At 46.5% G+C, this 26,093-nt stretch overlaps 1 protein-coding gene across 7 annotated transcripts in view; it reads left to right on the top strand.

The window, feature by feature from the left end:
* The window catches only part of ENTPD3 (ectonucleoside triphosphate diphosphohydrolase 3), a 37,480-nt gene extending 11,439 nt beyond the window's left edge, over positions 1-26,041 (top strand). For 6 of the 7 annotated variants that reach the window (XM_053359165.1, XM_053359168.1, XM_053359167.1 and 3 more), the window contains 7 exons: positions 4,560-4,710; positions 10,581-10,740; positions 19,150-19,380; positions 20,232-20,504; positions 21,062-21,172; positions 21,957-22,094; positions 25,782-26,041. In XM_053359165.1, coding sequence (XP_053215140.1) covers positions 4,560-4,710; positions 10,581-10,740; positions 19,150-19,380; positions 20,232-20,504; positions 21,062-21,172; positions 21,957-22,094; positions 25,782-26,015 — 1,298 coding nt within the window. In that variant the 3' untranslated portion in view covers positions 26,016-26,041. The remainder of the gene's footprint in view (positions 1-4,559; positions 4,711-10,580; positions 10,741-19,149; positions 19,381-20,231; positions 20,505-21,061; positions 21,173-21,956; positions 22,095-25,781) is intronic. The other variant, XM_053359169.1, reaches the window with a different exon arrangement.
* Positions 26,042-26,093: the final 52 nt, after the last annotated feature.

Raw genomic sequence — 26,093 nt, 5'->3', positions numbered from 1 at the left:
GTCCGTTCTTAACCTGAAACTGTTCTTAACCTGAGGTACCACTTTAGCTAATGGGGTCTCCCGCCGCCGCCTCATGATTTCTGTTCTCATCCTGAAGCAAAGTTCTTAACCCGAGGTAGTATTTATGGGTTAGCGGAGTCTGTAACCTGAAGCATATGTAACCTTTAGCGTATGTAACCTGAAGCGTATGTTATTTCCTTCACATCTGAAGGGAGGGCGTTCCACAGGGCAGGCGCCACTACCGAGAAGGCCCTCTGCCTGGTTCCCTGTAACCTCACTTCTCGCAATGAGGGAACTGCCAGAAGGCCCTCAGAGCTGGACCTCACTGTCCAACGGCAGGCAAAGCAATTGAAGCAGCCTTCTTGTACTGGGGCGGGCTTCTCAGTGGGGAGGTATTGGTTGGGCGAATGACTCAGGGACAGGTTTTGCCATTCCAAATGGGCGTGGGAAGCTAGTGCGTCATGCAGCAGGGTGGAAATTGTGCACGACTTGCCATTTGCGTGCCTGTGGCATTTCAAAATGTGACAGATTAGCAAGCGGGGACGGCAGTGGCAGCAGCAGATCGAAATCATCTGCATTCTCTGCTGCCCCGGTCTAACGGAAACTGCGGTGGCAGCTTGTTCCTGTGGGTGCGAATGCTTGTGTATATGCACACCTAAGAAAATCAGGCTAATAATAATAATAATAATAATAATAATAATAATAATAATAATAATTTATTATTTATACCCCGCCCATCTAGCTAAGTTTCCCCAGCCACTCTGGGCGGCTTCCAATCAAGTGTTAAAAACAATACAGCATTAAATATTAAAAACTTCCCTAAACAGGGCTGCCTTCAGATGTCTTTTAAAGATAGGATAGCTGCTTATTTCCTTCACATCTGAAGGGAGGGCATTCCACAGGGCAGGCGCCACTACCGAGAAGGCCCTCTGCCTGGTTCCCTGTAACCTCACTTCTCGCAATGAGGGAACTGCCAGAAGGCCCTCAGAGCTGGACCTCAGTGTCCGAGCTGAATGATGGGGGTGGAGACGCTCCTTCAGGTATACAGGACCGAGGCCGTTTAGGGCTTTCAAGGTCAGCACCAACACTTTGAATTGTGCTCGGAAACGTACTGGGAGCCAATGCAGATCTCTCAGGACTGGTGTTATGTGATCCCGGCTTCCGCCCCTAGTCACCAGTCTAGCTGTTGCGTTCTGGATTAGAACAACGATGTTAGAACAACGATGATGGTCATTGCATATGAAGGCATGTGACTGGAAACCGCAGGAGGGGACAGTTCTCTTGTGCTTGAATCCTTTTTTGCAGGTTTTCCCTGTGTATCTGTTTGGCTTCTGCAAACAGAATCCTGGACTAGATGGGCCATTGGCTTGATCCAGCAGCCTCGTCTTATGTTCATTTTTTAATCCACTATAACTCCAAGGAGTGCCATGGTTCCTCCCTCTCTTTTCCCCCTAATTCTCACAACGCCCCTGTGAGGTCAGTTAACCTGAGGAAGGTTGACTCTCAAGGTCGCCTGGTTCAACACGAACCACTAACTCGCTGAATCTCATGACTAACCCTTTCATTGTTATTTCCTACAAGATAGTGCCTACCTAGGCTTTAAATTTTGCTTAAACCGTGGGATTTTCTCTGCATGCATCACGGTTTCCCTCTCCTTCTCTTGCGAGGCACAGACTCTTTTAATCAAAGGTTAAAAGGTAAAGGTTAAGGGAACCCTGACCGTTAGGTCCAGTCATGGCCGGCTCTGGGGTTGCGGTGCTCATCTCGCTTTATTGGCCGAGGGAGCCGGCGTACAGCTTCCAGGTCATGTGGAGAGCATGACAAAGCCGCTTCTGGCGAACCAGAGGAGCGCATGGAAACGCCGTTTACCTTCCTGCTGGAGTGGTACCTATTTATCTACTTGCACTTTGACATGCTTTCGAACTGCTAGGTTGGCAGGAGCAGGGACCGAGCAACGGGAGCTCACCCCGTTGCGGGGATTCGAACCGCCGACCTTCTGATCAGCAAGTCCTAGGCTCTGTGGTTTAACCCACAGCGCCACCCACATCCCTTAAAGGTTGCTGTTCAGCAAAGTGAGATTTCCAATTGATGGGTACAAACTCCTGAGCAAATCCTTTCATGCATGCAATTAGGTCGTGTCATTTCAGAAACAGCATTTGAAGTTCTTTCCAAGATTCTTGTACTACAGGAAGGGAAATATATATAGGAACCAAAGCCTGCAAATAGAATCCTGTCTGAAAATTATTGCCTTTGTGGGATTGGTTTGGTTTAGTAAAAAAACTAATTAAAGGCATGATCATTTTGGCTCTGCTGTAATCTGAAGCAAAATTCTTCTTTTTTAAAATTTATTTATTTAGTTTTTCAAATTACAGTTTTACAATTACATATCCAACATACAACATAGATCCCACAGAATCCCCTGACTTCCCTCCTCCCCTTTGTGGATCCTATTGTTAGTCATTTCCTCCTGCGTCTTTTATAATAATCCAAATCTTTTACAGCTCCATTACATCCAAAATTCACCATTAAACTACAAGTGCTATTCTGATCCTACTAACAATTTTAACTGTTCACAGTGGTTTTTAAGATAAATTATATATTTTCCCCATTCTTTATTAAAATTTTGGTCTTCCGGACTTCTGATTCTTCTGGTCATTTTTGCCATTTCGGCATAATCCATCTATTTAAATCTGAAGCAAAATTCTCACCCTGGTTGCTTATGTGCTTATGTGTTTTTAACTTTTAAGGGCCACCCATCTGGATTTATCCCAGGCCAAAATGGATAATGTTGAGCCTTACTAGGTTTCAGTTTCATCAGCCAGAGCTGTTATACTGCTGTAAACCACACGTGTGGGTGGAGGGAAAGTAGCTACAGGTTCTTATTTTAGGAATGTAATGTGCTACTTGTAGGGTAAAAATAATAATAATACACCTCACCAAGTGGTTTACATAGGAATGAATTAAAGCAATTAAAATTTGAAACAGAAATGAATAGATGCTGGACTCCTTTGAAAACGGCTTCTCCATTCAAACCAGGAAGTGAACTCTCCAGATAATGGAATAGGTTGCCTTTTCTTATCTCTCAGGCTGTGATCTCCTGGGTGACGCGGGTGCCATTAGGCAGCTGAATGTGCATGCGTACTCCCTCCATTCCCCTCCCTTCTGCCTCTTTGTGGCCTGTGCCACTGGCAACCCATGCTATGCCACTGGGAGGAACAGGGATAAGCTTTACAATCCACCAGTTGAAATTCCGTGGACTGGGGCACAGCATGGAGGAATGAAGCCTGACTGAAACATGAAACATGACACTTCTTGCATACTTCCAACATCTTATATATTTGATCGTGCATTATTTTGGACTAGATGACCCTTGGCTTGATATTGGTCATCGACAGTAATAAAATGACTTGAGGTGACCCTATGGCCCCTTCTAACTCGACAATTCTATGGTTCCATCCTTAAAAATATTTATATTCTTAGCTGTTATCCATACTCCTAAATACTTAACTTTCTTCTCAATTGTCAGTTCTGTTACTTGTTGTAGGTCTTTTTTATATTGCTCCGTCACATTTTTCACCAATACTTTCGTTTTACTTTTGTTTAATTTAAAAGCTGCTACTTTTCCAAACTTAGGGACGCGGGTGGCACTGTGGGTAAAACCTCAGCGCCTAGGACTTGCCGATCGCATGGTCGGCGGTTCGAATCCCCGCGGTGGGGTGCGCTCCCGTCATTTGGTCCCAGCGCCTGCCAACCTAGCAGTTCGAAAGCACCCCCGGGTGCAAGTAGATAAATAGGGACCACTTATCAGCGGGAAGGTAAACAGCGTTCCGTGTGCTGCGCTGGCTCGCCAGATGCAGCTTGTCACGCTGGCCACGTGACCCGGAAGTGTCTGCGGACAGTGCTGGCTCCCGGCCTATAGAGTGAGATGAGCGCACAACCCTAGAGTCTGGCAAGACTGGCCCGTACGGGCAGGGGTACCTTTACCTTTACCTTTTACTTTTCCAAACTTAAGAATCTGTTCCAAGACCCTCGGTATACTAGTCAAAGGGTCTCCTACACAAGGTCATCTACAAATGCCTTTAGCTTATATGCTTTATAACTTACTGCTATCCCTTTTATTTCTTCATCTTATGCTTCTAGCCAGAGTCTCTAAAACTAATAAACAATAATGGTGACAGGGGACATCCCTGCCTCGTCCCTTTCATTATTTTACATTTTCCTCTTATTACATTATTTACTATCAGCATTGCCTGTTGGTCAGAATAAATTGCATCAATTCCTCTAAGAAATTACTCTCCAAAGTTCATAATCTCAATAGTTTTTTTCTTGAAAGCCCATTAAACGTTGTCAAAGGCCTTCTCTGCATCTAGAATTCTATGGTTCGATGGTCACTGTAATGTTCAAGTGTTCCTACATATTATTTACTTTTCTAACTTTATTTATTTGCTTTCCAAATAAAGAAGCAAAAGTGCTCAGAATGACACCAGCTTAAAGATAGAGTGGAATAGTAAAAGTCTTGGTGAGTAACAAAACTGAATCCATTAACCCCTTTCTCCTAGGTCCTGGGATATCCAGCTATGCGAGCAACCCTCAAGAAATTACTAAGCCCATTAGTGATTGCATGAATAAAGTAATGGAGAAAATTCCATTGCACTTATATACGACCACACCTGTCTACCTGGGAGCCACAGCCGGCATGAGACTTCTGAGGTATGGTTGGAAACCACAGCAGATGCTGATGTGTTGTGTGTATCGTTTTGTCCATTGTTAAGTGGATAAAGCCAGGGGAAATTATTCATGCCAAAGTCTTCTCATCCTCGCCTTAAAACCTATCAGTCTATGGGGATTAATAGATATGAGCATGTTAAGACAACGCCCATAAACCAAAGAGGGATTTGGATTTTCCCAGTGGGTATTGCTGGTGAGTACAATCTTCCCTCAGATTCAACTTGTTGTGACTATTGACTGCCTTGTAGAAGACGGTCGATCCCAGATCGGAGTGTTCCTGAATATTTTGTAATAAATGTGTAATCTGGGGGGGGGGGCAAACAAGGACTTTGTGCCATGGGCTGCCACAACCAAGGAGGAGGGACAGAGTGGGGGCTTGGCCCATGTTGCATACCTGACAACAGCCTGCACTTGTTGTTGTGCATGTGCCAGTGGTTGTATAAAATCCTTTGTGCGTGCACAGATTTTTCTTTGAAGTGTTGACAAATAGTAGAGATAAGGGCCAATGTAAGTAAGTAAGTAAATTTTTATTTATAACCTGCCCTCCCCGGCCAAGACCGGGTTCAGGGCGGCTAATCAAATACATTAAAACACAATCAAACAATTGATTAAAATACAGCTTAAAAATTAGAATCAGGATAAAAATAAATGATTGCCCACAAATTACCGTATTTTTTGCTCTATAAGACTCACTTTTTTCCTCCTAAAAAGTAAGGGGAAATGTGTGTGCATCTTATGGAGCGAATGCAGGCTGCGCAGCTATCCCAGAAGCCAGAACAGCAAGAGGGATTGCTGCTTTCACTGCGCAGCGATCCCTCTTGTTGTTCTGGCTTCTGAGATTCAGAATATTTTTTTTCTTGTTTTCCTCCTCCAAAAACTAGGTGCGTCTTGTGGTCTAGTGCGTCTTATAGAGCGAAAAATACGGTACAACATAGGGGTGAGGAACCTCAAGTATTCATCAGGACCAGCTATCCATGTTGGTCCCACATGAGCCGATAAATGGGCCAAAGAGGGAACTTACAGGGTCCCATGGGGGGGGTCAAACTGGGCCTGAACCAAAGGCCAGGTGGAACAACTCCACCTTGCAGGCCCTGCAAGTCCCACAGGTCTCCTGCAATAGAGTGCTCCACCAGGCTGGGGCCAAAGCCGAAACGGCCTTGGGCCTGGTTCAGGCCAGCTTAACTTCCTTGAGGCCCAGGACCTCCAATATATTATTATCTGCGGACCGTAAGGTCCTCTGTGGGGCATACCATGAGAGGTCCCGTAAATACGAGGGTCCTAGGCTGTATACGGCTTTAAAGGTTAAAACCAGCATCTTAAACCTGACCCTGTACTCCACCGGGAGCCAGTGCAATTGGTAAAGCACTGGATGAATGTGGTCCCAGGGCAAGGACCCCGTAAGGAGCCTTGCAGAGGCATTCTGCACTCGCTGGAGTTTCTGGGTCAGCTTCAAGGGCAGCCCCACATAGAGAGAGTTAGAATAATTGAGCCTGGAGGTGACCGTTGCATGGATCACTCATGCTATGTCACACCCGACAGGTTATAGATGGGTTTGGATTATTTATTTTGAATAAAGAAAGTGTTTGCTGGGGTTATTTTCTCTTCCTCTCTCTGTCTCTGTCTTCCTCTCTCTCTTTCTTATAAAAAAACCCAGATCTGATACTTGGGAATGGTGTCTTACAACTGCTGCATGACTGGTCATTGGGTGCACATAGATTGTGCTAAAAACACACCAGTGATTAATCCGTATAAATAAGATGCACAGCATATTCTTATTCCTGTTGTGGTTTTGCTTGGCTCCCACTCCCTGAAGCATTTTGGCACAATCAGGCTATGCTGATGTTCGTTACTTAGACCAGGGTTTCCCAAACTTGGGTCTCCAGCTGTTTTTGGACTACAACTCTCATCATCCCTAGCTAGCAAGAGATGATGGGAACTGTAGTCCCAAAACAGCTGGGGGCCCAAGTTCAGGAGACCATGACTGAGACAAGCAGAATGGTAGAATCTGCAAGCTGGAGATCAGGGGTGGGGGACGACCTCAGAGATGGAGGCTCTGCCCCTCATGCCACACAGTCCTCTCTGTGGTACAGCACTGAACTAGCTCTGCTCCACGCTCTCTTGCTTTGGCTTGTCTGAAATACATCCCTGAAGGGTGATAAGACCTCTTGCACCCTTGGGTGGAGGATGGACATGGGTGAGGGTGTGTATGCCTCTGACTTTGGTGCGGCTGAATGCAGCCTACTATACATGCCCCACTTTTGCCTACAGACCACAGCTCGGCAGTAGTGTATCTGCATGCAGAAGGTCTCAGCATCTCAAGATGGGCCTCAGACACACTCCCTGCCTCAAACCTTGGAGAGCCCTTGCCGGTTTGTGTAGACAACACCAAGCTAGATGAGCTAACCATTTGACTCAGTATCTGGCTGCTTCCTATGTTGCTATGCTTCCTGTGTTGCTATCACAAATCACAATTGGTTTTCCTGCACTGCAGGGGGTTGCCCTATGTGAGCCTTGAGGTCCCTTCCAGCTCTGCAGTTTCACGATTCTGTGACCCACCTACCACCGACCTGCAGCTCCCAGAAGGTTGCATACAAGGGAATGTGGCCCCAGTTTTAGATTATGGTATATGAGGAGAATTATTGTAAGGTTGGTAGTACAATATTGTACTACCAACCTTACAGTGGTGCCTCGCAAGACGAAATTAATTCGTTCCGCACGTTTTTTCTTCTTGCGAGTTTTTCGTCTTGTGAAGCACGGTTTCCCATAGGAATGCATTGAAAATCAATCAATGCGTTCCTATGGAAACCGCCTTCAGACCAGGTCCGGGGACAGTCTGTCCCCCGACCTCTTCTGAAGGCTGGGGGGGGGGGGACAAGGGCTTTTCTTCCCACCGCCAGCCTTCAGAAGGCTGTTCTGAAGGCTGGTGGTGGTGGGAAGAAAAGCCCTTCTCCCCACCTCCCACCCCGCAAGCTCCGGGGACAGGAGGGCTTTCCTCCCAACTGCCAGCATTTTAAAAGCCCCCAGGACAGCAGAGAAGTCTCCGCTGTCCCAGGAAGGCAGGCGGGGGGGAGCAAAGACTTTGGCCCCCCACCGGCCTTCAGAAGAGGTCCAGGACCTCTTCTGAAGGCCAGCGGAGGGCGAAAGTCTTTGCTCCCGATGGCCAGCATTTTAAAAGCGGTCCGGGATAGCGGGAAAGCGCAGCGCGCTTCCCTGCTATCCTGGACCGCTTTTAAAATGCTGGCGGTGGGGAGCAAAGCCTTTCGGCCCCCGCTGGCCTTCCTGGACCTCTTCTGAAGGCTGGAGGGGGGCGAAAGGCTTTGCTCCCCACCGCCAGCATTTAAAAGAGGTCCCCGGAGATTTCCCTATGGGCTTTCTTCTTGCGAAGCAAGCCCATAGGGAAATTCGTCTTGCGGAACGACTCAAAAACGGAAAACTCTTTCGTCTTGTGAGTTTTTCGTTTTGCGAGGTGTTCGTTTTGCTAGGCACCACTGTACTGTTATTGTACTATCAACCTCCCTGTATGCTTGTGAAACGTGGACCACTTATGAACACCATCTTCAACTCCTTGAAAGATTCCATCAATGGTGCCTCCAAAAATTTTTACACATCACTTGGGAAGACCAGCGAACTAAGGCCAGTGGAAGGAGCAAAGATCTCCAGTGTCGAAGCAATGATTCTTCAACATCAACTTTGCTGAACTGGTCATGTTGTACAAATGCCTGATGACCGTCTTCCAAAGCAACTACTCTATTTTGAACTTTAACATGGAATGCGTAATGCCGTTGGTCAACAAAAGGGGTTTAAAGACTCTCTCAAGGCAAATCTAAAAAAAAAGTAGTATAGACATCAACAGCTGGGAAACACTGGCCTGCGAACACTCCAGTTGGAGAACAGTCATGGGCTTGGAAGATGTTCAAACTCAGGACGAAAGGGAGAAACGTGCTAAGAGGAAGGCACGCTTGGCAAAACCCTCCCCATGATCAACTCCTGACCTGGAATCTATGTCCCCACTGTGGAAGGATGTGTGGATCCAAAATTGGCCTCTACAGTCACTTACGGACTCACTGTTAAAACCATGTTCATGGAAGTCAATCTTACTTGGCTACGAGTGATCGCCAAAGAGAAGACATGAGGAGAAACAAAATTGGCAGCTTTAAATAATGTTCTGCTGAATCTTTTGGAGATGAGGGAGCATGCGATCCTATACACATTTACCTGGGAGCAAGCCTCATTGAATACAGCAGCCGTTATACCCCAGAACATTGTGCTGACGGGTTTAGCTGGCTGTGTGTCTTGGGACTTGTTCTCACATGCATTTTCTTCTTCTCATGCTCGCACATCACAGTAAGCCATAAACCGTGGTTTCCTGTGCATGAGCAATCATGCCCACTTCACTCCTCCCTGCTGCTCTCCCTTCTTGTGTAGAATAATAGAAACCTAGAACGGCAGAGTTGGAAGGGATCCCAAGGGTCATCTAGTCATCTAGTCCAACCCCCTGTTTGCAGGAAGAAATCAAACCATGGGTGTAAATACGTACAGGTTTTTGGCAATGGATGTTAAAGGAGATAACAGAAATCACTGGGTTAAAGCTGACAGAAACTCCATTATTATCAATTTACAATGGGTTGGAAGGACTTGCTCACAAATTTATTGACAGCTGCACAAATTATAATAGCTAGGAAGTGGAAGGGGCAAGCAGAATATAAAATGGAAGAATGGTATAAAGAGGTGTGGGATATAGCCATTAATGACGAGGAATATGCAGGAGAAATGATTTTGAATAGATATGGAGGGTGTTTGTAGAACTTGTACTGTTAAAACAGAAAGAGGTCAAACCATCACAAGAGGTGTTGAAATTTTGTGAGGTTGGATAGTTATAATGGAATGGTCTCAGTGGTGGGGTTAATAATAATAATAATAATAATAATAATAATAATAATAATACTGTAATAGAGAAGAAAACAAACCATGATCCTTGGCTAGCATCACATATAAACCAGGATTCATAAACCAGGGTTTAAATGCTCCCCAGAAGCCCCAATCTATAGCCATGGTTTGTTTTTCGGCATACTGATTGTGGGACTTTGGGGGGGGGGTTCAAAACAACTGATGATGTGTGGTTCAGCTAAATCAGAGTTCATGGTTTGTTTTCTCTGTGTGTGAGTGGCAAGGGGACTCACAGCCCAGATATGCACATTCATGGTAAGTCATTAACTACTGCTGTGGGTTAAACCACAGAGCCTAGGACTTGCCGATCAGAAGGTCAGAGGTTCAAATCCCCGCAACGGGGTGAGCTCCCGTTGCTCGGTCCCTGCTCCTGCCAACCTAGCAGTTCGAAAGCACATCAAAGTGCAAGTAGATAAATAGGTACCGCTCCGGTGGGAAGGTAAACGGCGTTTCCGTGAACTGCTCTGGTTCGCCAGAAGCGGCTTAGTCATGCTGGCCACATGACCTGGAAGCTGTACACCGGCTCCCTCGGCCAATAAAGCGAGATGAGTGCCGCAACCCCAGAGTCGGCCACAACTGGACCTAACGGTCAGGGGTCCCTTTACCTTTACTGTAATGTGCAAACCAGAGCATTGACTATTGATGTGTGGACCAGCCAGCACAAAGTGATCACTACAAGTAGAACATCCATATCCTCTGCTATCATTTTGGACACGGTATTTTCCCATGAAAGCAGTCCACACATTTCCCTGGACCATCCAGTGTTGAAAAATTAAGTGATGTACATGCATGCATGTATGAATCAACCCTTGACTTGCCAAGTCTAGTCACTAGTTTTGGCAGACGATGAAGGGCGAACGTCTCCTTTCGGCCACTCAGCGTTTTGTATTCTTGTGACTGCTTAGGTTGCAGAATGAATCAGCGGCCCATGAAGTCCTTCAGAGCATTCAAAAGTACTTCGCAGCCCTGTCCTTTGAATTTAGGGGCACTCAAATCATAACCGGGCAAGAGGAAGGGGTGTACGGATGGATAACAGCCAACTATTTAATGGGCAATTTCTTGGAGGTGCGTGGAAAAATCTGCATGTTTTATTGCATACTATTCTTTGATGAGTTGCTAGTGTTTGAACGGATGTACGCAGAGATTAGCATAACCCCCAGGCAAGGGAAGATTGTGGTACGATGTATGCATATATAAATATACAACCACCTAAAACTGTGGTTGTAGCACTAAGATTATCTTTATAGCAAAGGTTCCTGCCTTGAATTAGTCTTCTGTTTTACCTAGCAAAGTGGTCTCTCTTGTTAAAGGCATAAAACATCATACAAGGCATTGACATTGAATCATGTTCTTAAAACAATAACACCCATTTAAAGTTTAACAACAACAACAACAATTTTATTATTTGTACCTCGCCTGTCTGACTCAGTTGCTCCAGCCACTCTGGGCAACTTCCAACAAATATAGACAGAAGTACTGTTTTGGGGAAACAGGGGACGGGCAGGTGTGGGGGACTCCCTGGTCCTGAACGGGGTAACTGTGCCCCTGAAGGACCAGGTGCGCAGCCTGGGAGTCATTTTGGACTCACAGCTGTCCATGGAGGCACAGGTCAATTCTGTGTCCAGGGCAGCTGTCTATAAATTCCATCTGGTACGCCAGCTGAGACCCTACCTGCCCGCAGACTGTCAGGAAGTTTTAAACATTTGACATTTTATTATTTTTTTCAATTTCTCTGGAAGCTGCCCAGAGTGTCTGGGGAAACCCAGCCAGATGGGCAGGGTATAAATAATAATAATAATAGTAATAGTAATAGTAATAGCATAAGAAAACATAAAACACTAAAAAATTCCCTATACAGAGCTGCCTTCAGATGTCTTCGGAAATTTGTGTAGTAGTTTATCTGTTTGACATCTGATGGGAGGATGTTCCACACGGAGGGTGCCACTGCCGAGAAGGCCCTCTACCTGGTTTCCTGTAACTTCATTTCTCACAGTAAGGGAACCACCAGAAGGCCCTCGGAGCTGGACCTCAGTGGGGGTGGAGACATTCCTTCAGGTATACAGGGCCGAGACCGTTTAGGGCAGGGGTCAGCAAGGTTTACCTCACCCGGGCCGGTTCACTCCCATGGAAATCGCTCCGTGGGCCAGATCACGACTGCACAGGTGCGAATTTCGGCATCTGTGTCTGCTCAGACATGATTTCTGGCACTGCGGAAGTGAGTCCCCGCTCTGCTCTGTGCCAGTTTAGTGCAGTGTGTGGGGACTCGCCGAGCAGGCGGCTCGGTTCAGGAGTGACTCGTGGGCCATTTAAATGACCTCCGTGGGCCACTTGTGGCTCATAGGCCGCAGGTTGCTGACCCCTGGTTTAGGGCTTTAAAGGTCAGCGCCAACACCTTGAATTGTGCTCGGAAACAAACTGGGGGCCAGTGTAGTTCTTTCAGGACCAGTGTTATACGGTCCCTGCGGCCGCTCCCAGTCTAGCTGCCGCATTCTGGATTAGTTGCAGTTTCTGAGTCACCTTCAAAGGTAGCTTGCCCAGGGCAAAGGAAACCCCTCTAAATTTCACAGAAGTTTTAAATTGCAGGCAATCCTCACTCCAGAATAAGCCAAGCACATTACAACAGTCACCACCACTCTAAGACACCCTGATCACACTTGCAGATGCAACTTTGTGGTTTACACTCCACACTCGATGTCCTCCTAAGCCATGCCCTTCCCAGGTTCCCCCAGTTCTTCCAGTGGAGCAATCTTCCTTTCATCCTTTGGTGCTAAAACACCAAAGCGGGAACAGAGGAAACGATGGCACAGTAGCTCTGTCCCTATGTATGGCAGGCCCTTTGCTTTCACAGCTGTTTGACAAAATCCCACAGGGAACTCTTTCCCTGTGCACAGAATAAGGTACTAGTGCCCTGACAGAGGCCACTGATGATGTCCGCTGATTTGAGGGGTGGCATTATTTTTCTGGCCTGGCACTGAGCAGTGCCAGACAGCCAGATCTAGCCAACTTTCCCGCAATGCACCTGATGTAGCGTTGCTCTGGGCATTGTGGGAAATCAAAAGGACAGCTAGACTTAGCTACCCGGGGCTGCTCAGAGCAGTGCCACTGCTGCCACGGAAGCCTGGGCAACTATTTTATCTTGAACAATTGCAAATGCGGTAAATGAAGAGTCCACTTGTGATATAGTAGTGGTTCAGTGCTCATAATCCGACGTTTTGTTGCTAAAGAGCTTAGTCATCGAACTTTGTAGTAAATAATACACAAGAGAAGACAGTATGTCCACGACTTAAAGCAGGGGTATACAGTGGTACCTCGGGTTAATAACTTAATTCATTCCAGAGGTCCGTTCTTAACCTGAAACTGTTCTTAACCTGAAGCACCACTTTAGCTAATGGGACCTCCTGCTGCTGCCGCGCCGCCGGAGCACGATTTCTGTTCTAATCCTGAAACAAATTTCTTAACCCGAGGTATTATTTCTGGGTTAGCAGAGTCTGTAACCTGAAGCGTCTGTAACCTGAAGCATATGTAACCCGAGGTACCACTGTATTTGGCTCCATCTGCATGTTTCCATCGGGAGGAGCAGAGAAAGAGGACGATGTCAGAGGTGAAAAGGAAAAGGTAAAGGACCCCTTTATCTTTACCTTGGATCACTGCCTTGCCGTGGCGAAGGGGCTTGAATAACTTGGAGAAGCTATGAGCTATGCCGAGCAGGGCACCCAAGATGGACAGGTCATAGGGGAGAGTTTTGACCAAACATGATCCACCTGGAGCAGGAACTGGCAAGCCACTCCAGTATCCCTGCCAAGAAAACTCCATGGACAAAGACAACAGGCATATAAAAGTTATGACGCTGGAAGGTGAGCCCCTCAGGTTGGAAGGCATCCAACATGCTACTGAGGAAGAGTGGAGGACAAGTACAAGTAGATTCAGAGCTGATGAAGCGGCTGGGCCAAAGCCGAAAGGACGCTCAGCTGCGGATATGCCTGGAAGCGAAAGGAAAGTCCAATGCTGTAAAGAAAAATATTGCCTAGGAACCTGGAATGTAAGAACCATGAACCTTGGTAAGTTGGATGTGGTCAAAAATGAGATGGCAAGAATAAATATTGACATCCTGGGCATCAGTGAACTAAAATGGATGGGAATGGGCGAATTCAGTTCAGATGACCATCATATCTACTACTGTGGGCAAGAATCCCGTAAAAGAAATGGAGTGGCCCTCATAGTCAACAAAAGAGTGGCAAAAGCTGTATTGGGATGTGTAAAGGGAATTGGGGTTGCTTGTGCGTAAAGGGTGCTGCAGCTCTAGGCAGCGTTGCCTGGATAAACCTTTCCCTGGTTGGACAGCCCTTTCTCCATGACTGTCTCAGTCACTAGCAGAATCCGTCAGTGGGCGTTTTCTAAACTTCTTCCAACATAAAAATTCCTTCACTCCAAGTCTCCGCCTAGCCTCTCTGCGCGGAAGTCTCCTGCGCAGAGTGGGCGTGCCCAACGGAGGTCCTGGGCTCTCCCTGCTGCTCTCTGTGGAAGAGTCTCGGAGCCCTCCCTCCGCAGCCTCCTCTTTCTTCCTGGTGTCCCTCCTATTTCCTTCCTCCAAGGAAGCTCTCTCTCTCTCCCTGCTGGTTCCTTCTCCTGCATCGTCAGGGAGCCTTACCTCCACCCTAGGCTCCGATGGCAGTTCCCTGACATCCACCTCCCCTCCAGGACCCCCCTCACCTCCGTTCCGTTCCTTTGGCCTAACTTCCTCCCTTTCCCCTGACGGTGATGCGGGAAATCCCCGGAAGGAGCTCTCTCCCTCTTCCGAAGATTCAAACATTTCTCTCCACCTGCTACTATCTCTTCGCACCAGGTACTCTTCCCCATCCGATTCCTCTCCCCCGGATACCTCTCCTCCCTCCTCTTCGGAGGCCGGAAACCCCATAAAATCTTCTTCCTCATCTGTGGTGCCAAATTGCTCCTCCCAGAACCTCGATGTGGGTTTGGGCTTCCTAGGGAACCTGCCGTGAAACTCTCCCCGGATATACTCATCCCTGATGTTTTCCGCAGGAACCCACGTGTTTTCTGATTCTGGTTCCCCCTCCCAAGCCACCAAATACTCCACTTGCCACCCTCGCCATCTTGAATCGAGTATTTCCATGACTTGACTACTGAATTCCCTCTCCTCCACGTGTGGGTGAATGGGAACCCCTCTCTCTTGCCCCGGCAATTCCAGTCCCTCCCTGTACGGAGAGAGTAGGGATCTATGGAACACCGGGTATAGTTTCATGCTGGTCGGCAACTTGAGTCTAAAGGCCACGGGATTAACCTGCTGTGTCACCTCGAAAGGTCCCAGCCGCCTTGGCCGCAACTTCTTGCAACCTCCCTTGAAAGGTAACCCCTGAGTCGACAACCACACCCGGTCCCCTACCCGTATGGTTTCTCCTTCCCTACGGTGTTTGTCGGCCTGCCTCTTATACACTTCCTTGGCCCGTTCCAAGTTCATCTTAAGTTGTTGGTGTAAGGCCTCCATTTCTTGCACAAACTGCTCCGCTGCCGGCACACTCCACCTCTCCTCCCCTCCCCCTGGGAAGGCCCTGGGGTGACACCCATGATTGGCCATGAACGGGCTCATTCCTGTGGACACATGTTCCGCGTTATTGTACGCAAATTCGGCCAACGCTAGTTTCTCTACCCAATCGTTCTGTCTCTCGCTCACATAGCAGCGTAGGTATTGTTGGAGTATACTGTTCGCTCTTTCCGCTTGCCCGTTGGTCTCCGGGTGTCTGGCCGTGGAGAAGCTTACCTCGACTTCCAGCAAGCTCATGAGCTTCCTCCAGAACCTGGAAGTAAATTGCTTCCCTCGGTCTGACAAAACCCTTAAGGGGGCGCCGTGCAGCCTGAAGATGTGCTCCACAAACAGCCTAGCCTTTTCCTCTGCTGTCACCGCATGTGAGCAAGCGATAAAGTGGCACATTTTTGTTAACAGGTCGACAACTACCATGACGGCTGAATAAAATTTTAAAAGATGATGCTGTTAAGGTGCTACACTCAATATGCCAGCAAGTTTGGAAAACCCAGCAGTGGCCAGAAGATTGGAGAAGATCAGTCTACATCCCAATCCCAAAGAACGGCAGTGCCAAAGAATGCTCCAACTACCGCACAATTGCACTCATTTCACACGCTAGCAAGGTTATGCTTAAAATTCTACAAGGAAGGCTCAAGCAGTATATGGACCGAGAACTCCCAGAAGTGCAAGCTGGATTTAGAAGAGGCAGAGGAACCAGAGACCAAATTGCAAACATGCGCTGGATTATGGAGAAAGCTAGAGAGTTCCAGAAAGACATCTACTTCTGCTTCATTGACTATGCAAAAGCCTTTGACTGTGTTGACCACAGCAAACTATGGCAAGTTCTTAAAGAAATGGGAGTGCCTGATCACCTCATCTGTCTCCTGAGAAATCTCTATGTGGGACAAGAAGCTACAGTTAGAACTGGATATGGAACAACTGATTGGTTCAAAATTGGGAAAGGAGTACGACAAGGCTGTATTTTGTCTCCCTGCTTATTTAATTTATATGCAGAATACATCATGCGAAAGGCTGGGCTGGATGAATCCCAAGCTGGAATTAAGATTGCCGGAAGAAATATCAACAACCTCAGATATGCAGATGACACAACCTTGATGGCAGAAAGTGAGGAGGAATTAAAGAACCTTTTGATGAGGGTGAAAGAGAAGAGCGCAAAATATGGTCTGAAGCTCAACATCAAAAAAACGAAGGTCATGGCCACTGGTCCCATCACCTCCTGGCAAATAGAAGGGGAAGAAATGGAGGCAGTGAGAGATTTTACTTTCTTGGGCTCCATGATCACTGCAGATGGTGACAGCAGTCACGAAATTAAAAGATGCCTGCTCCTTGGGAGAAAGGCGATGGCAAACCTAGATAGCATCTTAAAAAGCAGAGACATCACCTTGCCAACAAAGGTCCGTATAGTCAAAGCCATGGTCTTCCCAGTAGTGATGTATGGAAGTGAGAGCTGGACCATAAAGAAGGCTGATCGCCGAAAAATTGATGCTTTTGAATTATGGTGCTGGAGGAGACTCTTGAGAGTCCCATGGACTGCAAGAAGATCAAACCTCTCCATTCTGAAGGAAATCAGCCCTGAGTGCTCACTGGAAGGACAGATCGTGAAGCTGAGGCTCCAGTACTTTGGCCACCTCATGAGAAGAGAAGACTCCCTGGAGAAGACCCTGATGTTGGGAAAGATGGAGGGCACAAGGAGAAGGGGACGACAGAGGACGAGTTGGTTGGACAGTGTTCTTGAAGCTACCAGCATGAGTTTGACCAAACTGTGGGAGGCAGTGGAAGACAGAAGTGCCTGTCGTGCTCTGGTCCATGGGGTCACGAAGAGTCGGACACGACTAAACGACTAAACAACAATAACAAGAACAAAGGGACCCCTGGACGGTTAAGTCCAGTCAAAGGCGACTGTGGGGTTGCGGCACTATTCTCGCTTTCAGGCCAAGGGAGCTGGCGTTTGTCTGATTGGCACAGCAATGGTCCGCCCGGGGGTGTGTGATCGATGTGGCGGTGGTCCGCACAGAGGGGGCTGATCATTGCTGTGGCAATCTGCCGGGGGGTGCTATCGGTGTGGCGGTGATCCACCCAGGGGGGATTTTGTCACCACCCCTGGGATGACACCTGAGGCACACTACCCCACCGCCCCCCTTGCTACGCCCCTGGCAACGGGAGCTCACCCTGCTGCGCAGATTCAAACCGCCAACCTTCTGATCGTCAAGTCCAAGAGACTCAGTGGTTTAGACCACAGTGCCACTCACGTCCCAATATCTGAGGATTCTTTAGCGATGAAACATCTGATTACCAGAATGACATCCAAGACTGAACCACTGGTATATCACAAGTGGACTCTTAATTACTGCATTTGCAATTGCTCAAGATAAAACCTATTTTGGAAAGAGAAGAAATGAGCACTGAACCACTGATACAGTGGTACCTCGGGTTACATACACTTCAGGTTACATATGCTTCAGGTTACAGACTCTGCTAACCCAGAAATAGTGCTTCAGGTTAAGCACTTTGCTTCAGGATGAGAACAGAAATTGTGCTCTGGCGGCGCGGTGGCAGCGGGAGGCCCCCATTAGCTAAAGTGGTGCTTCAGGTTAAGAGCAGTTTCAGGTTAAGTACGGCCCTCCGGAACGAATTAAGTACTTAACCCAAGGTACCATTGTATATCATAAGTGAACTCTTCATTTACTGCGTTTGCAATTGTTCAAGATAAAACCTATTTGGGAAAGAAACTGCTTTTGCCATTTCTATGGACGTTTATTGTTTGCTTTCATCACCAGTTTCCTTGGTGATATTATCTTGTGTCGATTGCACTAGTCATTGTACTACCACCCTGTTCATTGTTTTATGGCCAGGTAAGCTTGCCAGGGCCCACAGACTGTGGGGAACACTTTGCCCAATGCCCCCTCAAACCTGGAACTGGCCCGTCCTATTGGTTTCAGCATTGTGGTGCTGACTTTGCATGGGCTAAACATCTTTGCCTACGCATTTGGCTCACGATACAGGCCTGGTTGGCATATCTTCCTAAGTGAAACTGGTGGCTCCCCAACCACCCTGATCAAATGTACGTAGGGTGTGCTGATCCGGGGGGCTAACCGAAAGGCGAGGTCCGAGTCCAGTCTGAGGTTGATGGTGCGGTGTGGAGGCTGGCTGTTGAACTGTAGCTGGGTCCAAGGCGGGGAGTCGGGAGGAGTCAGGAACTCTGGCAGAAGAGCAGGACAGGATGCAGGCAGGAACAGGCTAGCAACAACGTTGCTCCCACAACCTGGGACTGGGACTGACTGGCTTTTATCTGCCCCGAGGCATAGGGCGGCCCCGGTCCACAGGTGACTCGCCTCTCCTGGCCTGGAGGCAAGCACTCCTCCTGCGGGAACTTAGTTCCTTCCGCTTCTCTGCCCTGAGCCCCTGCAGCTCAGGAGAGGCTGGAGGGTTATCAGACCCAGAAGCAACCTCCTCTTCCTCTGACAGGGCTGAGAGTGAAGCACCTGCAGGCAATGGGTCTTCCATCACCTCATGGGCCAGAGCAGACTCAGCTGGTGCCTGCACCTGAGGATCCAGCGCAGGTGAGGACCCTTCAGGCTCAAGCCCCAGCCCCGGCTCAGCTGGTTCTGGAGGCGGGGACTCTTGTGCAGACTGGGATTCCTCAGGTTCAGCCTCTGAGTCTGAATCCCAGGCCATCACATAGGGTGAACTATACTATTCCACACTCTTGTTGTGACAGTGTCTTGCTACTTCTTCGGCTTCATTCTTTGGAAGAACGCTCTATTTATATGGCTCCCACAGGCGATCTGGGGAGCGCTTTCCACATCAATCTCAGTGCAGTTTCGTGATACCCTGTAAGCTCAGAAGGGAATGTTTAGACGAGAGCAGAGCCCCATGGTGGCCCGGGATGTCAAATCTACCTTCTTCCTTCCCAGAGAAACCTTTGGAGGGCCTGGGTCCATCCCCACGGAGCAGAGACCACGGGTGCCCTCGATTTAGGAGGGGCCTCCACCCAAATATCGTTCATCCCCGATGAGACCGGCGACACGACCAACAGCACGCTGCCAGTGCAGCTGTACGGCTATGAATACAGCGTGTACACGCACAGCTTCCAATGTTACGGGAGAGATGAAGCAGAGAAAAAACTGCTGGCATTGATACTACAGGTATGGCTGAGGGAATGCTCTTCTGCTAGGACGGTCTACTTCTTGAATGCAGAGAAGGGTACAGAGTTCAGTGGTGGAGCAAACAGTTTGTGTTAAGTTGTGGGTGAACATATCAGACGACACAGCGATTCTTCAAACAGCTCTTGTTTATTCACAGGCCAGAACACAACTGAACTGAAGGGTTCAGTCAGCCTGCTTATATAGAGCTCCAGTACAATGTAACTGTAACAATTTTCTAAAACTATCCAATCACTGAACGTCACTTTCAATCCCTTATTTGCATAACTACCTACAGTATCCCCCTGCTGGCCCAGGGTGAGAACTTCAGTACATAACAGTTTGCATGGCTTGTTTGCCATTTTCTCATAACAAAAAGCCTTGGGCAGTGGCGATTCAATCAGCAGTCTTCTTTCTCCCAGAGAGGTTTATTTCAAAAAGTAAAAAGCGGGACGTGCCCAAAAGTCATTTTAGGAATGGTTGAACTTTTTTAAGACAACACCAAAAAAGAAAAAAGAAAAAAAGGCGATTGACAATCTAAGTTATGTCAGTCCGAGTTATTGGCCACAGGGGAAGATGGAGAGACTAGAAAACAGAGGAAGTCAAAAGCTGATGTAACAAAAACCCAGTGGTTTTTATTAAGCCAAAGCAACTTCAGAAAGGTGGAATTCAGAGAAGCATTGGGGGAGGTTTTTCTACTGCAAAGCTGCCTCCCTTTATGGATGCATGTGGGTAAGGGAAAAATGCAAAACATACGGCCTATTTTAGTGACGTTGCCTGTAACAATGACTCCTGTCGAAATTATTCCTCCTGTTTAAAACCTCCTTGTTTGTTTGTTGTTTGTCAACTGCCAGAATTCAGGTGATAAATCCAGGATCAATAATCCATGCTATCCTCGGAATTATAAAACTGTTGTAACCACAAAATACTTGTACGGCAGCCTCTGCACGGCATTTCTAAGGCCAGAGAACGACAACCCAGACCAGCTTGTAAATGTCACTGGAAGTGGAGATCCAGCTCTTTGCAGGGAAGCCGTATCCAAGTTATTTGATTTCGCAAGTTGCAGGGGGAAGGAAGACTGTTCGTTTAATGGAGTCTATCAGCCAAAGGTTAAAGGGAACTTTGTGGTACGTTTTATTTGCCTGGTGCTCATTGTGCTGTTCGTCTGTGTATGTGTGCATGTATGTGTAGTTTTGTAGTCAGCATTTCTTTACAACTGGAAACTATTCAAGAAATTACAGGATATCGCTTATCTGAATTCCCCCAAATAATCATGTTATATGTGATTAAGAGATAAGTTGAAAAAGAGATAAGTTGAAAAGTTGATTGCTATTATTGGATGAACAGGGGAGGGAGCTTAGATAATAATGATTTCCCAGATAAGAGCTAAATAAGAAGTTTTCAAGAAAATAAATGTTCATTGGAAGAGGGGTCTTATTAAGAAATTTCTGGAATAACATGCAGGATAATAGCCCAATTTGTTGTTTCCCATGTTCTGCTCTAAAGGAAATTTGGTGAACTATTGTTTAGAATCATGTATCTAGACATACACATGTTTGTGTGTTTACAGTTTTTATCCCATTTCATTTCTGTCCTGCTTTTGTTTTTGTAAAATAGTAAATAAATAAGAAAAAATAAATAAAACCACAGTTGAGGTCTAACTTTTACCTGCCTTAATCCATAGGCCTTTTCTGGATTTTACTACACAGTCAATGCTCTGAATTTAACTGGAGAATTTTCACTGGCTGATTTTAATTCAAGCATGTGGACATTATGTTCACAGAATTGGAATCAGGTCTGTATCAATCATCTGAACTCGTAGAAGGGAACTGTTGACAAAAGTTTGCTATACCTGTGCAAAACTAAACACTCTCATTCATCGAAATGCTTGAGGGGGGAAAATGACAGGACAAAATTTATTTAGGCTGCGTTCCAACGCACACTTTCCTGTGAATAATTTCCACTATTTACCATGAGACTTACTTCCAAGTAAATATGTATAGAATTGTACTCTCTTGCTTTTCATAAAATTTAGATTCAGACTCTGAGACTTGACAACAGAAGCATGTTCCTAATGCTGAGATTATCTAGCCAAATTATCTAGATGCAAGTGTTTTAACTGTTGCTGGATCATGCTTTTTATTTTTATTGTTAGAATGGCAGAACAAAAATCTAATATTCCTGCATTGGAGAGGGTTGGACTAGAGTTCTACGATTCTATTATTCTCATGCTCAGTTCTATACGAATAACTAAAACCAAATTACTATTCTTTAGCAGACGTCTTAACAGGTATCCTCTAGAAATATAATATATATCACTTCAAAACAAGTTGGCACGATTGGTTCCAGGCAGATCTCCACATTCATATTGTTTCTTTGCTGTATTTCTTTCCCTTGACAAACTCATATTCAGAGCTAATTACCGTACACCAAGAGTCTTGCCTTGGATTTTCAGAGTACCATTACTTTACCTGCCCTATGACCTTGATCACAACGGAAGGCCAGAGTAGAAATTTCCCCAACGAAATAAATAAGTATTAATGTTGATTTGGTTTTGAGTAACTGTTTTTGTTTTTCAGCTTCCGTACATGATACCTAAATTTGATGAAATCTACGCAAAATCTTACTGCTTTTCAGCTAACTACATCTATTACCTGCTTATACACGGGTATAAGTTCAGTGCAGAGACTTGGCCACAGATTCGCTTTCAGAAGGAAGTAAGTTTAACTCCCATCCCTCACCCCCCCTCAAAAGATAGTGGAAGTCTTGAAAGATTAAGACTTTGGAAGTCTTAGGGTGGGAGTCTTAAGGCTGGAAGTCTTGAAAGATTAAAACAAAGTCAGGGACTCAGAGCTGTTGTCAATAGATGTTTCTTAACCATTGCAAAAATTAAAAATAAATTTGGAACACAGTTGACTTTACTGTGAACACAATTGCTCCAGCCACTACTTCTTTGGCGATCACTCGTAACCGAGTAAGATTGTCTTCCATGAGCACGGTCTTAACAGTGAGTCCATAAGTGACTGTGGAGGTCAATTCTGGATCCATACATCCTTCCACAGTGGGGACATAGGTTTCCGGGCAGGAGTTGATCACGGTGAGGGTTTGCCAAGTGCGCCTTCCTCTTAGCACATTTCTCCCTTGCATCCTGAATTCGAGCGTCTTCAAAGTCCACGACAACTTTGGTAAAGTCCCAGTTGTCGACATCTATACTACATTTTTAAAGATTTGCCTTGAGGGAGTCTTTGAACCTCTTTCATTGTCCACTGGTATTTCGCTTTCCATTCTTAAGTTGGGAATAGAGTAGTTGCTTTGGAAGACAATAATCAGGCATCCGCACAACATGACCAGTCCAACGAAGTTGATGTTGAAGAATCATTGGTGATCTTTGCTCCTTCCAGGATGCTGGCATTAGTTCGCCTGTCTTCCCAAGTAATGTGTAAAACCTTTCCAGCCACTAGGGACATAGGAAGCTGGCTTACAGAGTCCGAACACCTGTCTTAGTTTAGGATTGCTTAGACTGACTCTCCAGGATATGAGTCAGGGGTCTCTCCCAGACCGATTCAGAGATGCTGGGGAACCTCTGCTCTACCACTGAGCTATGAGGCTCCTCCAGGACTTTGTCCAATGGCAGATTGACGTTTTTTGAAGTGGTGGCTAAGGTTTTTTTTTCCAGGTAGAGGGATGCCTTGACCCTTGGCCAACCCTCCATGGGTTGCACGTTGAAAGGTGTGGTGTGACATCAGAGCAGGGGACCCTTGGGGGTGGTCAGTAAATATATACCTGTGTGTATATTTGTGTGTGTGTGTGTGTGTGTGTGTGTGTGTGTTAATGGACAAATGGGGGACACCAAAACTTTTGGCATCCCCCCCAGGGATCAGTACTTTTTTCTGGAGGTACTTCAGGGTACACAGTGCTGGCACCTTTTCTTTTTCAAATGTTAAAAGTGTGGTGCTTCCCATTAAGGACTTCCTGGTGAGTGCTGGCTCCTTTTTTTTCTATTAAAAAAGAAAAAAGAGGAAGAAAGCACTGGCAGGGATCATGTGTGAGTAGTTAGCAAATTAAATTTTAATTTTAAAAATTGTCTTTTTTAAAAAAAATTGGGCGGAGGGAACAGTGGAGGCGGCTGCACAAAGCCCATGAACCTGTTGCAAAGGAAAACCATGAATTCGCAATACATTTGAAGTGGGCCAATCTGGACTAAAACGTCTATTCTGCTTTCTTTTGGAAAGCATCAAATACCTATGCTCCTGCTAGCCAAGTAATCCCTGCCTCCCTGCACAGAAGATACTGCTCATCCTGTTAAGTTGTGGCTGAACATATCAGACGACACAGCGATTCTTCAGACAGCTCTTGTTTATTCACAGGCCAGGACAGAACTGAACTGAAGGGTTTAGTCAGCCTGCTTATATAGAGCTCCAGTACAACGTAACTGTAACAATTTTCTAAAACTATCCAATCACTGAACGTCACTTTTGATCCCTTATTTGCATAACTATCTACAGTATCCCCCTGCTGGCCAGGGTGAGAACTTCAGTACATAACACATCCCTCCTGCAGAAATATCGCTACGTGTGCAGATCCAACGAAAGAAGCAACACAGTACATAGGAAAAATTCAGCAAAAAATAATTTTACTCTGCATTTTGCAACAGATTACAGAAGCAAAATATTATGACCAGAAATTATTACAACATATCCTGGCATTGTTAAAAAAAGTGGTGGTTGGGGGGGCTTATGAAGCTATATACTGGCAATCCTAGGAGCATCGTTGCTCTGTAAATACTCGTATTATTACTTTTGGCAGAGGAGAGCATGTTTTGGAAATCCTTGCTTGACATTATTTTGTTTCTTTTAAACATTATTAAGCAGAGTATTTTTTTAGTTGGCATATTGACCTTTCAGACAGTCTGAGCTTTGAGCTAGTGCAGAGTCTCAGCGAGTAGGCTGGGCATGTAACATTATACAGCAATAAGATTCAGGTGCATGCACCCTCTCTGTCACATATAAAATCTTCAGTTTGGATCAGAACCTCTTCACATGTTCATTATTGGATGAAAAGGCGATAGTCCCACTTGTACCATCTGTCCACTCCTTTATTTCTTAGCAAGAGCATTGAGAACAGTGTCTATGTGCAAATGCAGATGGAGTTAACATGAAAAGATGCAATGAATGGGAAGAGGTGGGATAACAACAACAACAACAACAACAACAACAACAACAATTTATTTATATCCCGCCCTCCCCAGCCGAAGCCGGGCTCAGGGCAGCTAACAACAACAAAATAATACAACATTCTAAAATCATTTCATTCTAAAATCAATTCAAATCAAATTGATGGCAACCATTGGGCTAGAGTTCTGTGAAGATTGCCAAAGGAGGGTCTAATGGTTATGGGGTTGCTCGTGCGTAAGTTGCCACCACTCCTGGGTAGGTGGCTGCTCAGTCGCTGGCAGAATCCGACAGTGGGCGTTTCTTCAACCTTTTCCAACATAAAAGTTGTTTGACGCCCCGTCTCCTCCTAGCCTCCCTGCGCGGAAGCCTTTTGCGCAGGGTGGGCGTGGGTAGCGGAGGACCTGTGCTCTCTCCGCTGGTGTCCAGTGAAGAGTCTCTGAGCCTGCTCTCCGCTTCCCCCATTGGCCCCCCTCCATCCCTGGTGTCGCGCTGAATTTCTTCCCCAACAGGAGACCTGCCTCTCTCCCTACTTGACCCCTCTCCAGCATCGTCGTGGAGCCCCTCCTCCTCCTCTCGTTCCGATGGCAGTTCCCTGACAGAGGGTGTCAGGCTGTGCCCTGGCCAAAGGCCTGGTGGAACAGCTCTGTCTTGCAGGCCCTGCAGAAAGATGTCAAGTCCCGCAGGGCCCTAGTCTCTTGTGACAGAGCGTTCCACCAGATCGGAGCCACAGCCGAAAAAGGCCTGGCTCTGTATACAGTGGTACCTCGGGTTACATACGCTTCAGGTTACATACTCTTCAGGTTACAGACTCCGTTAACCCAGAAATATTGCTTCAGGTTAAGAACTTTGCTTCAGGATGAGAACAGAAATCGTGGTCCGGCGGCACAGTGGCGGCAGGAGGCCCCATTAGCTAAAGTGGTGCTTCAGGTTAAGTACGGACCTCTGGAACGAATTAAGTACTTAACCCGAAGTACCACTGTATCTGCTGAAGATTTGCTTCCACATACAGATATCTGCGAACTGGCCTTTCACTACATGCACCCATCGTGCTTGTTTTGCTATTCACAAATGTATGAAAATATGCTATTAATTTCTTATAGCAACTTTTTTGGTCATATTAAAAAACAACAGCCCACAGTACATAGGAAAAGCAGACCTTCTATCTTGTAGAATGGCCCTGAGGTTTATTATCTGAAGAGTCTAATTTGCTGTTTTTTTCCTGTGTTTCAGGTCGATAACAGCAGCATAGCCTGGTCGCTAGGCTACATGCTCAGTCTCACCAACATGATTCCAGCAGAGAGCAATGTGATCTTGTCCCCCATGAGCCCCTCCCTGTTTGCTGGGCTGCTTCTCTTTTTCACAGCCGTGGCGTTACTGTGCCTCATCTTCCTTGTGTATTCATGTGTGGTGTCGCGCATGCGAAAGAACGCCTGTCATGTCGACCACGTGTTTCCTGTAGAATAAATACGCTCATAACGGAGAGAACAGAACGGTCTCTTATTTGAAAAAGCAGTGTTTTACAACATAAGGGAAACGGCGGGT

The sequence above is a fragment of the Podarcis raffonei genome, chromosome 12 (assembly GCF_027172205.1).
Source record: "Podarcis raffonei isolate rPodRaf1 chromosome 12, rPodRaf1.pri, whole genome shotgun sequence".
In the NCBI taxonomy this organism is placed as follows: domain Eukaryota; kingdom Metazoa; phylum Chordata; class Lepidosauria; order Squamata; family Lacertidae; genus Podarcis; species Podarcis raffonei.
The sequence above is the reverse complement of the archived record's forward strand: the minus strand, read 5'-3'. Positions and strand labels throughout refer to the sequence as shown.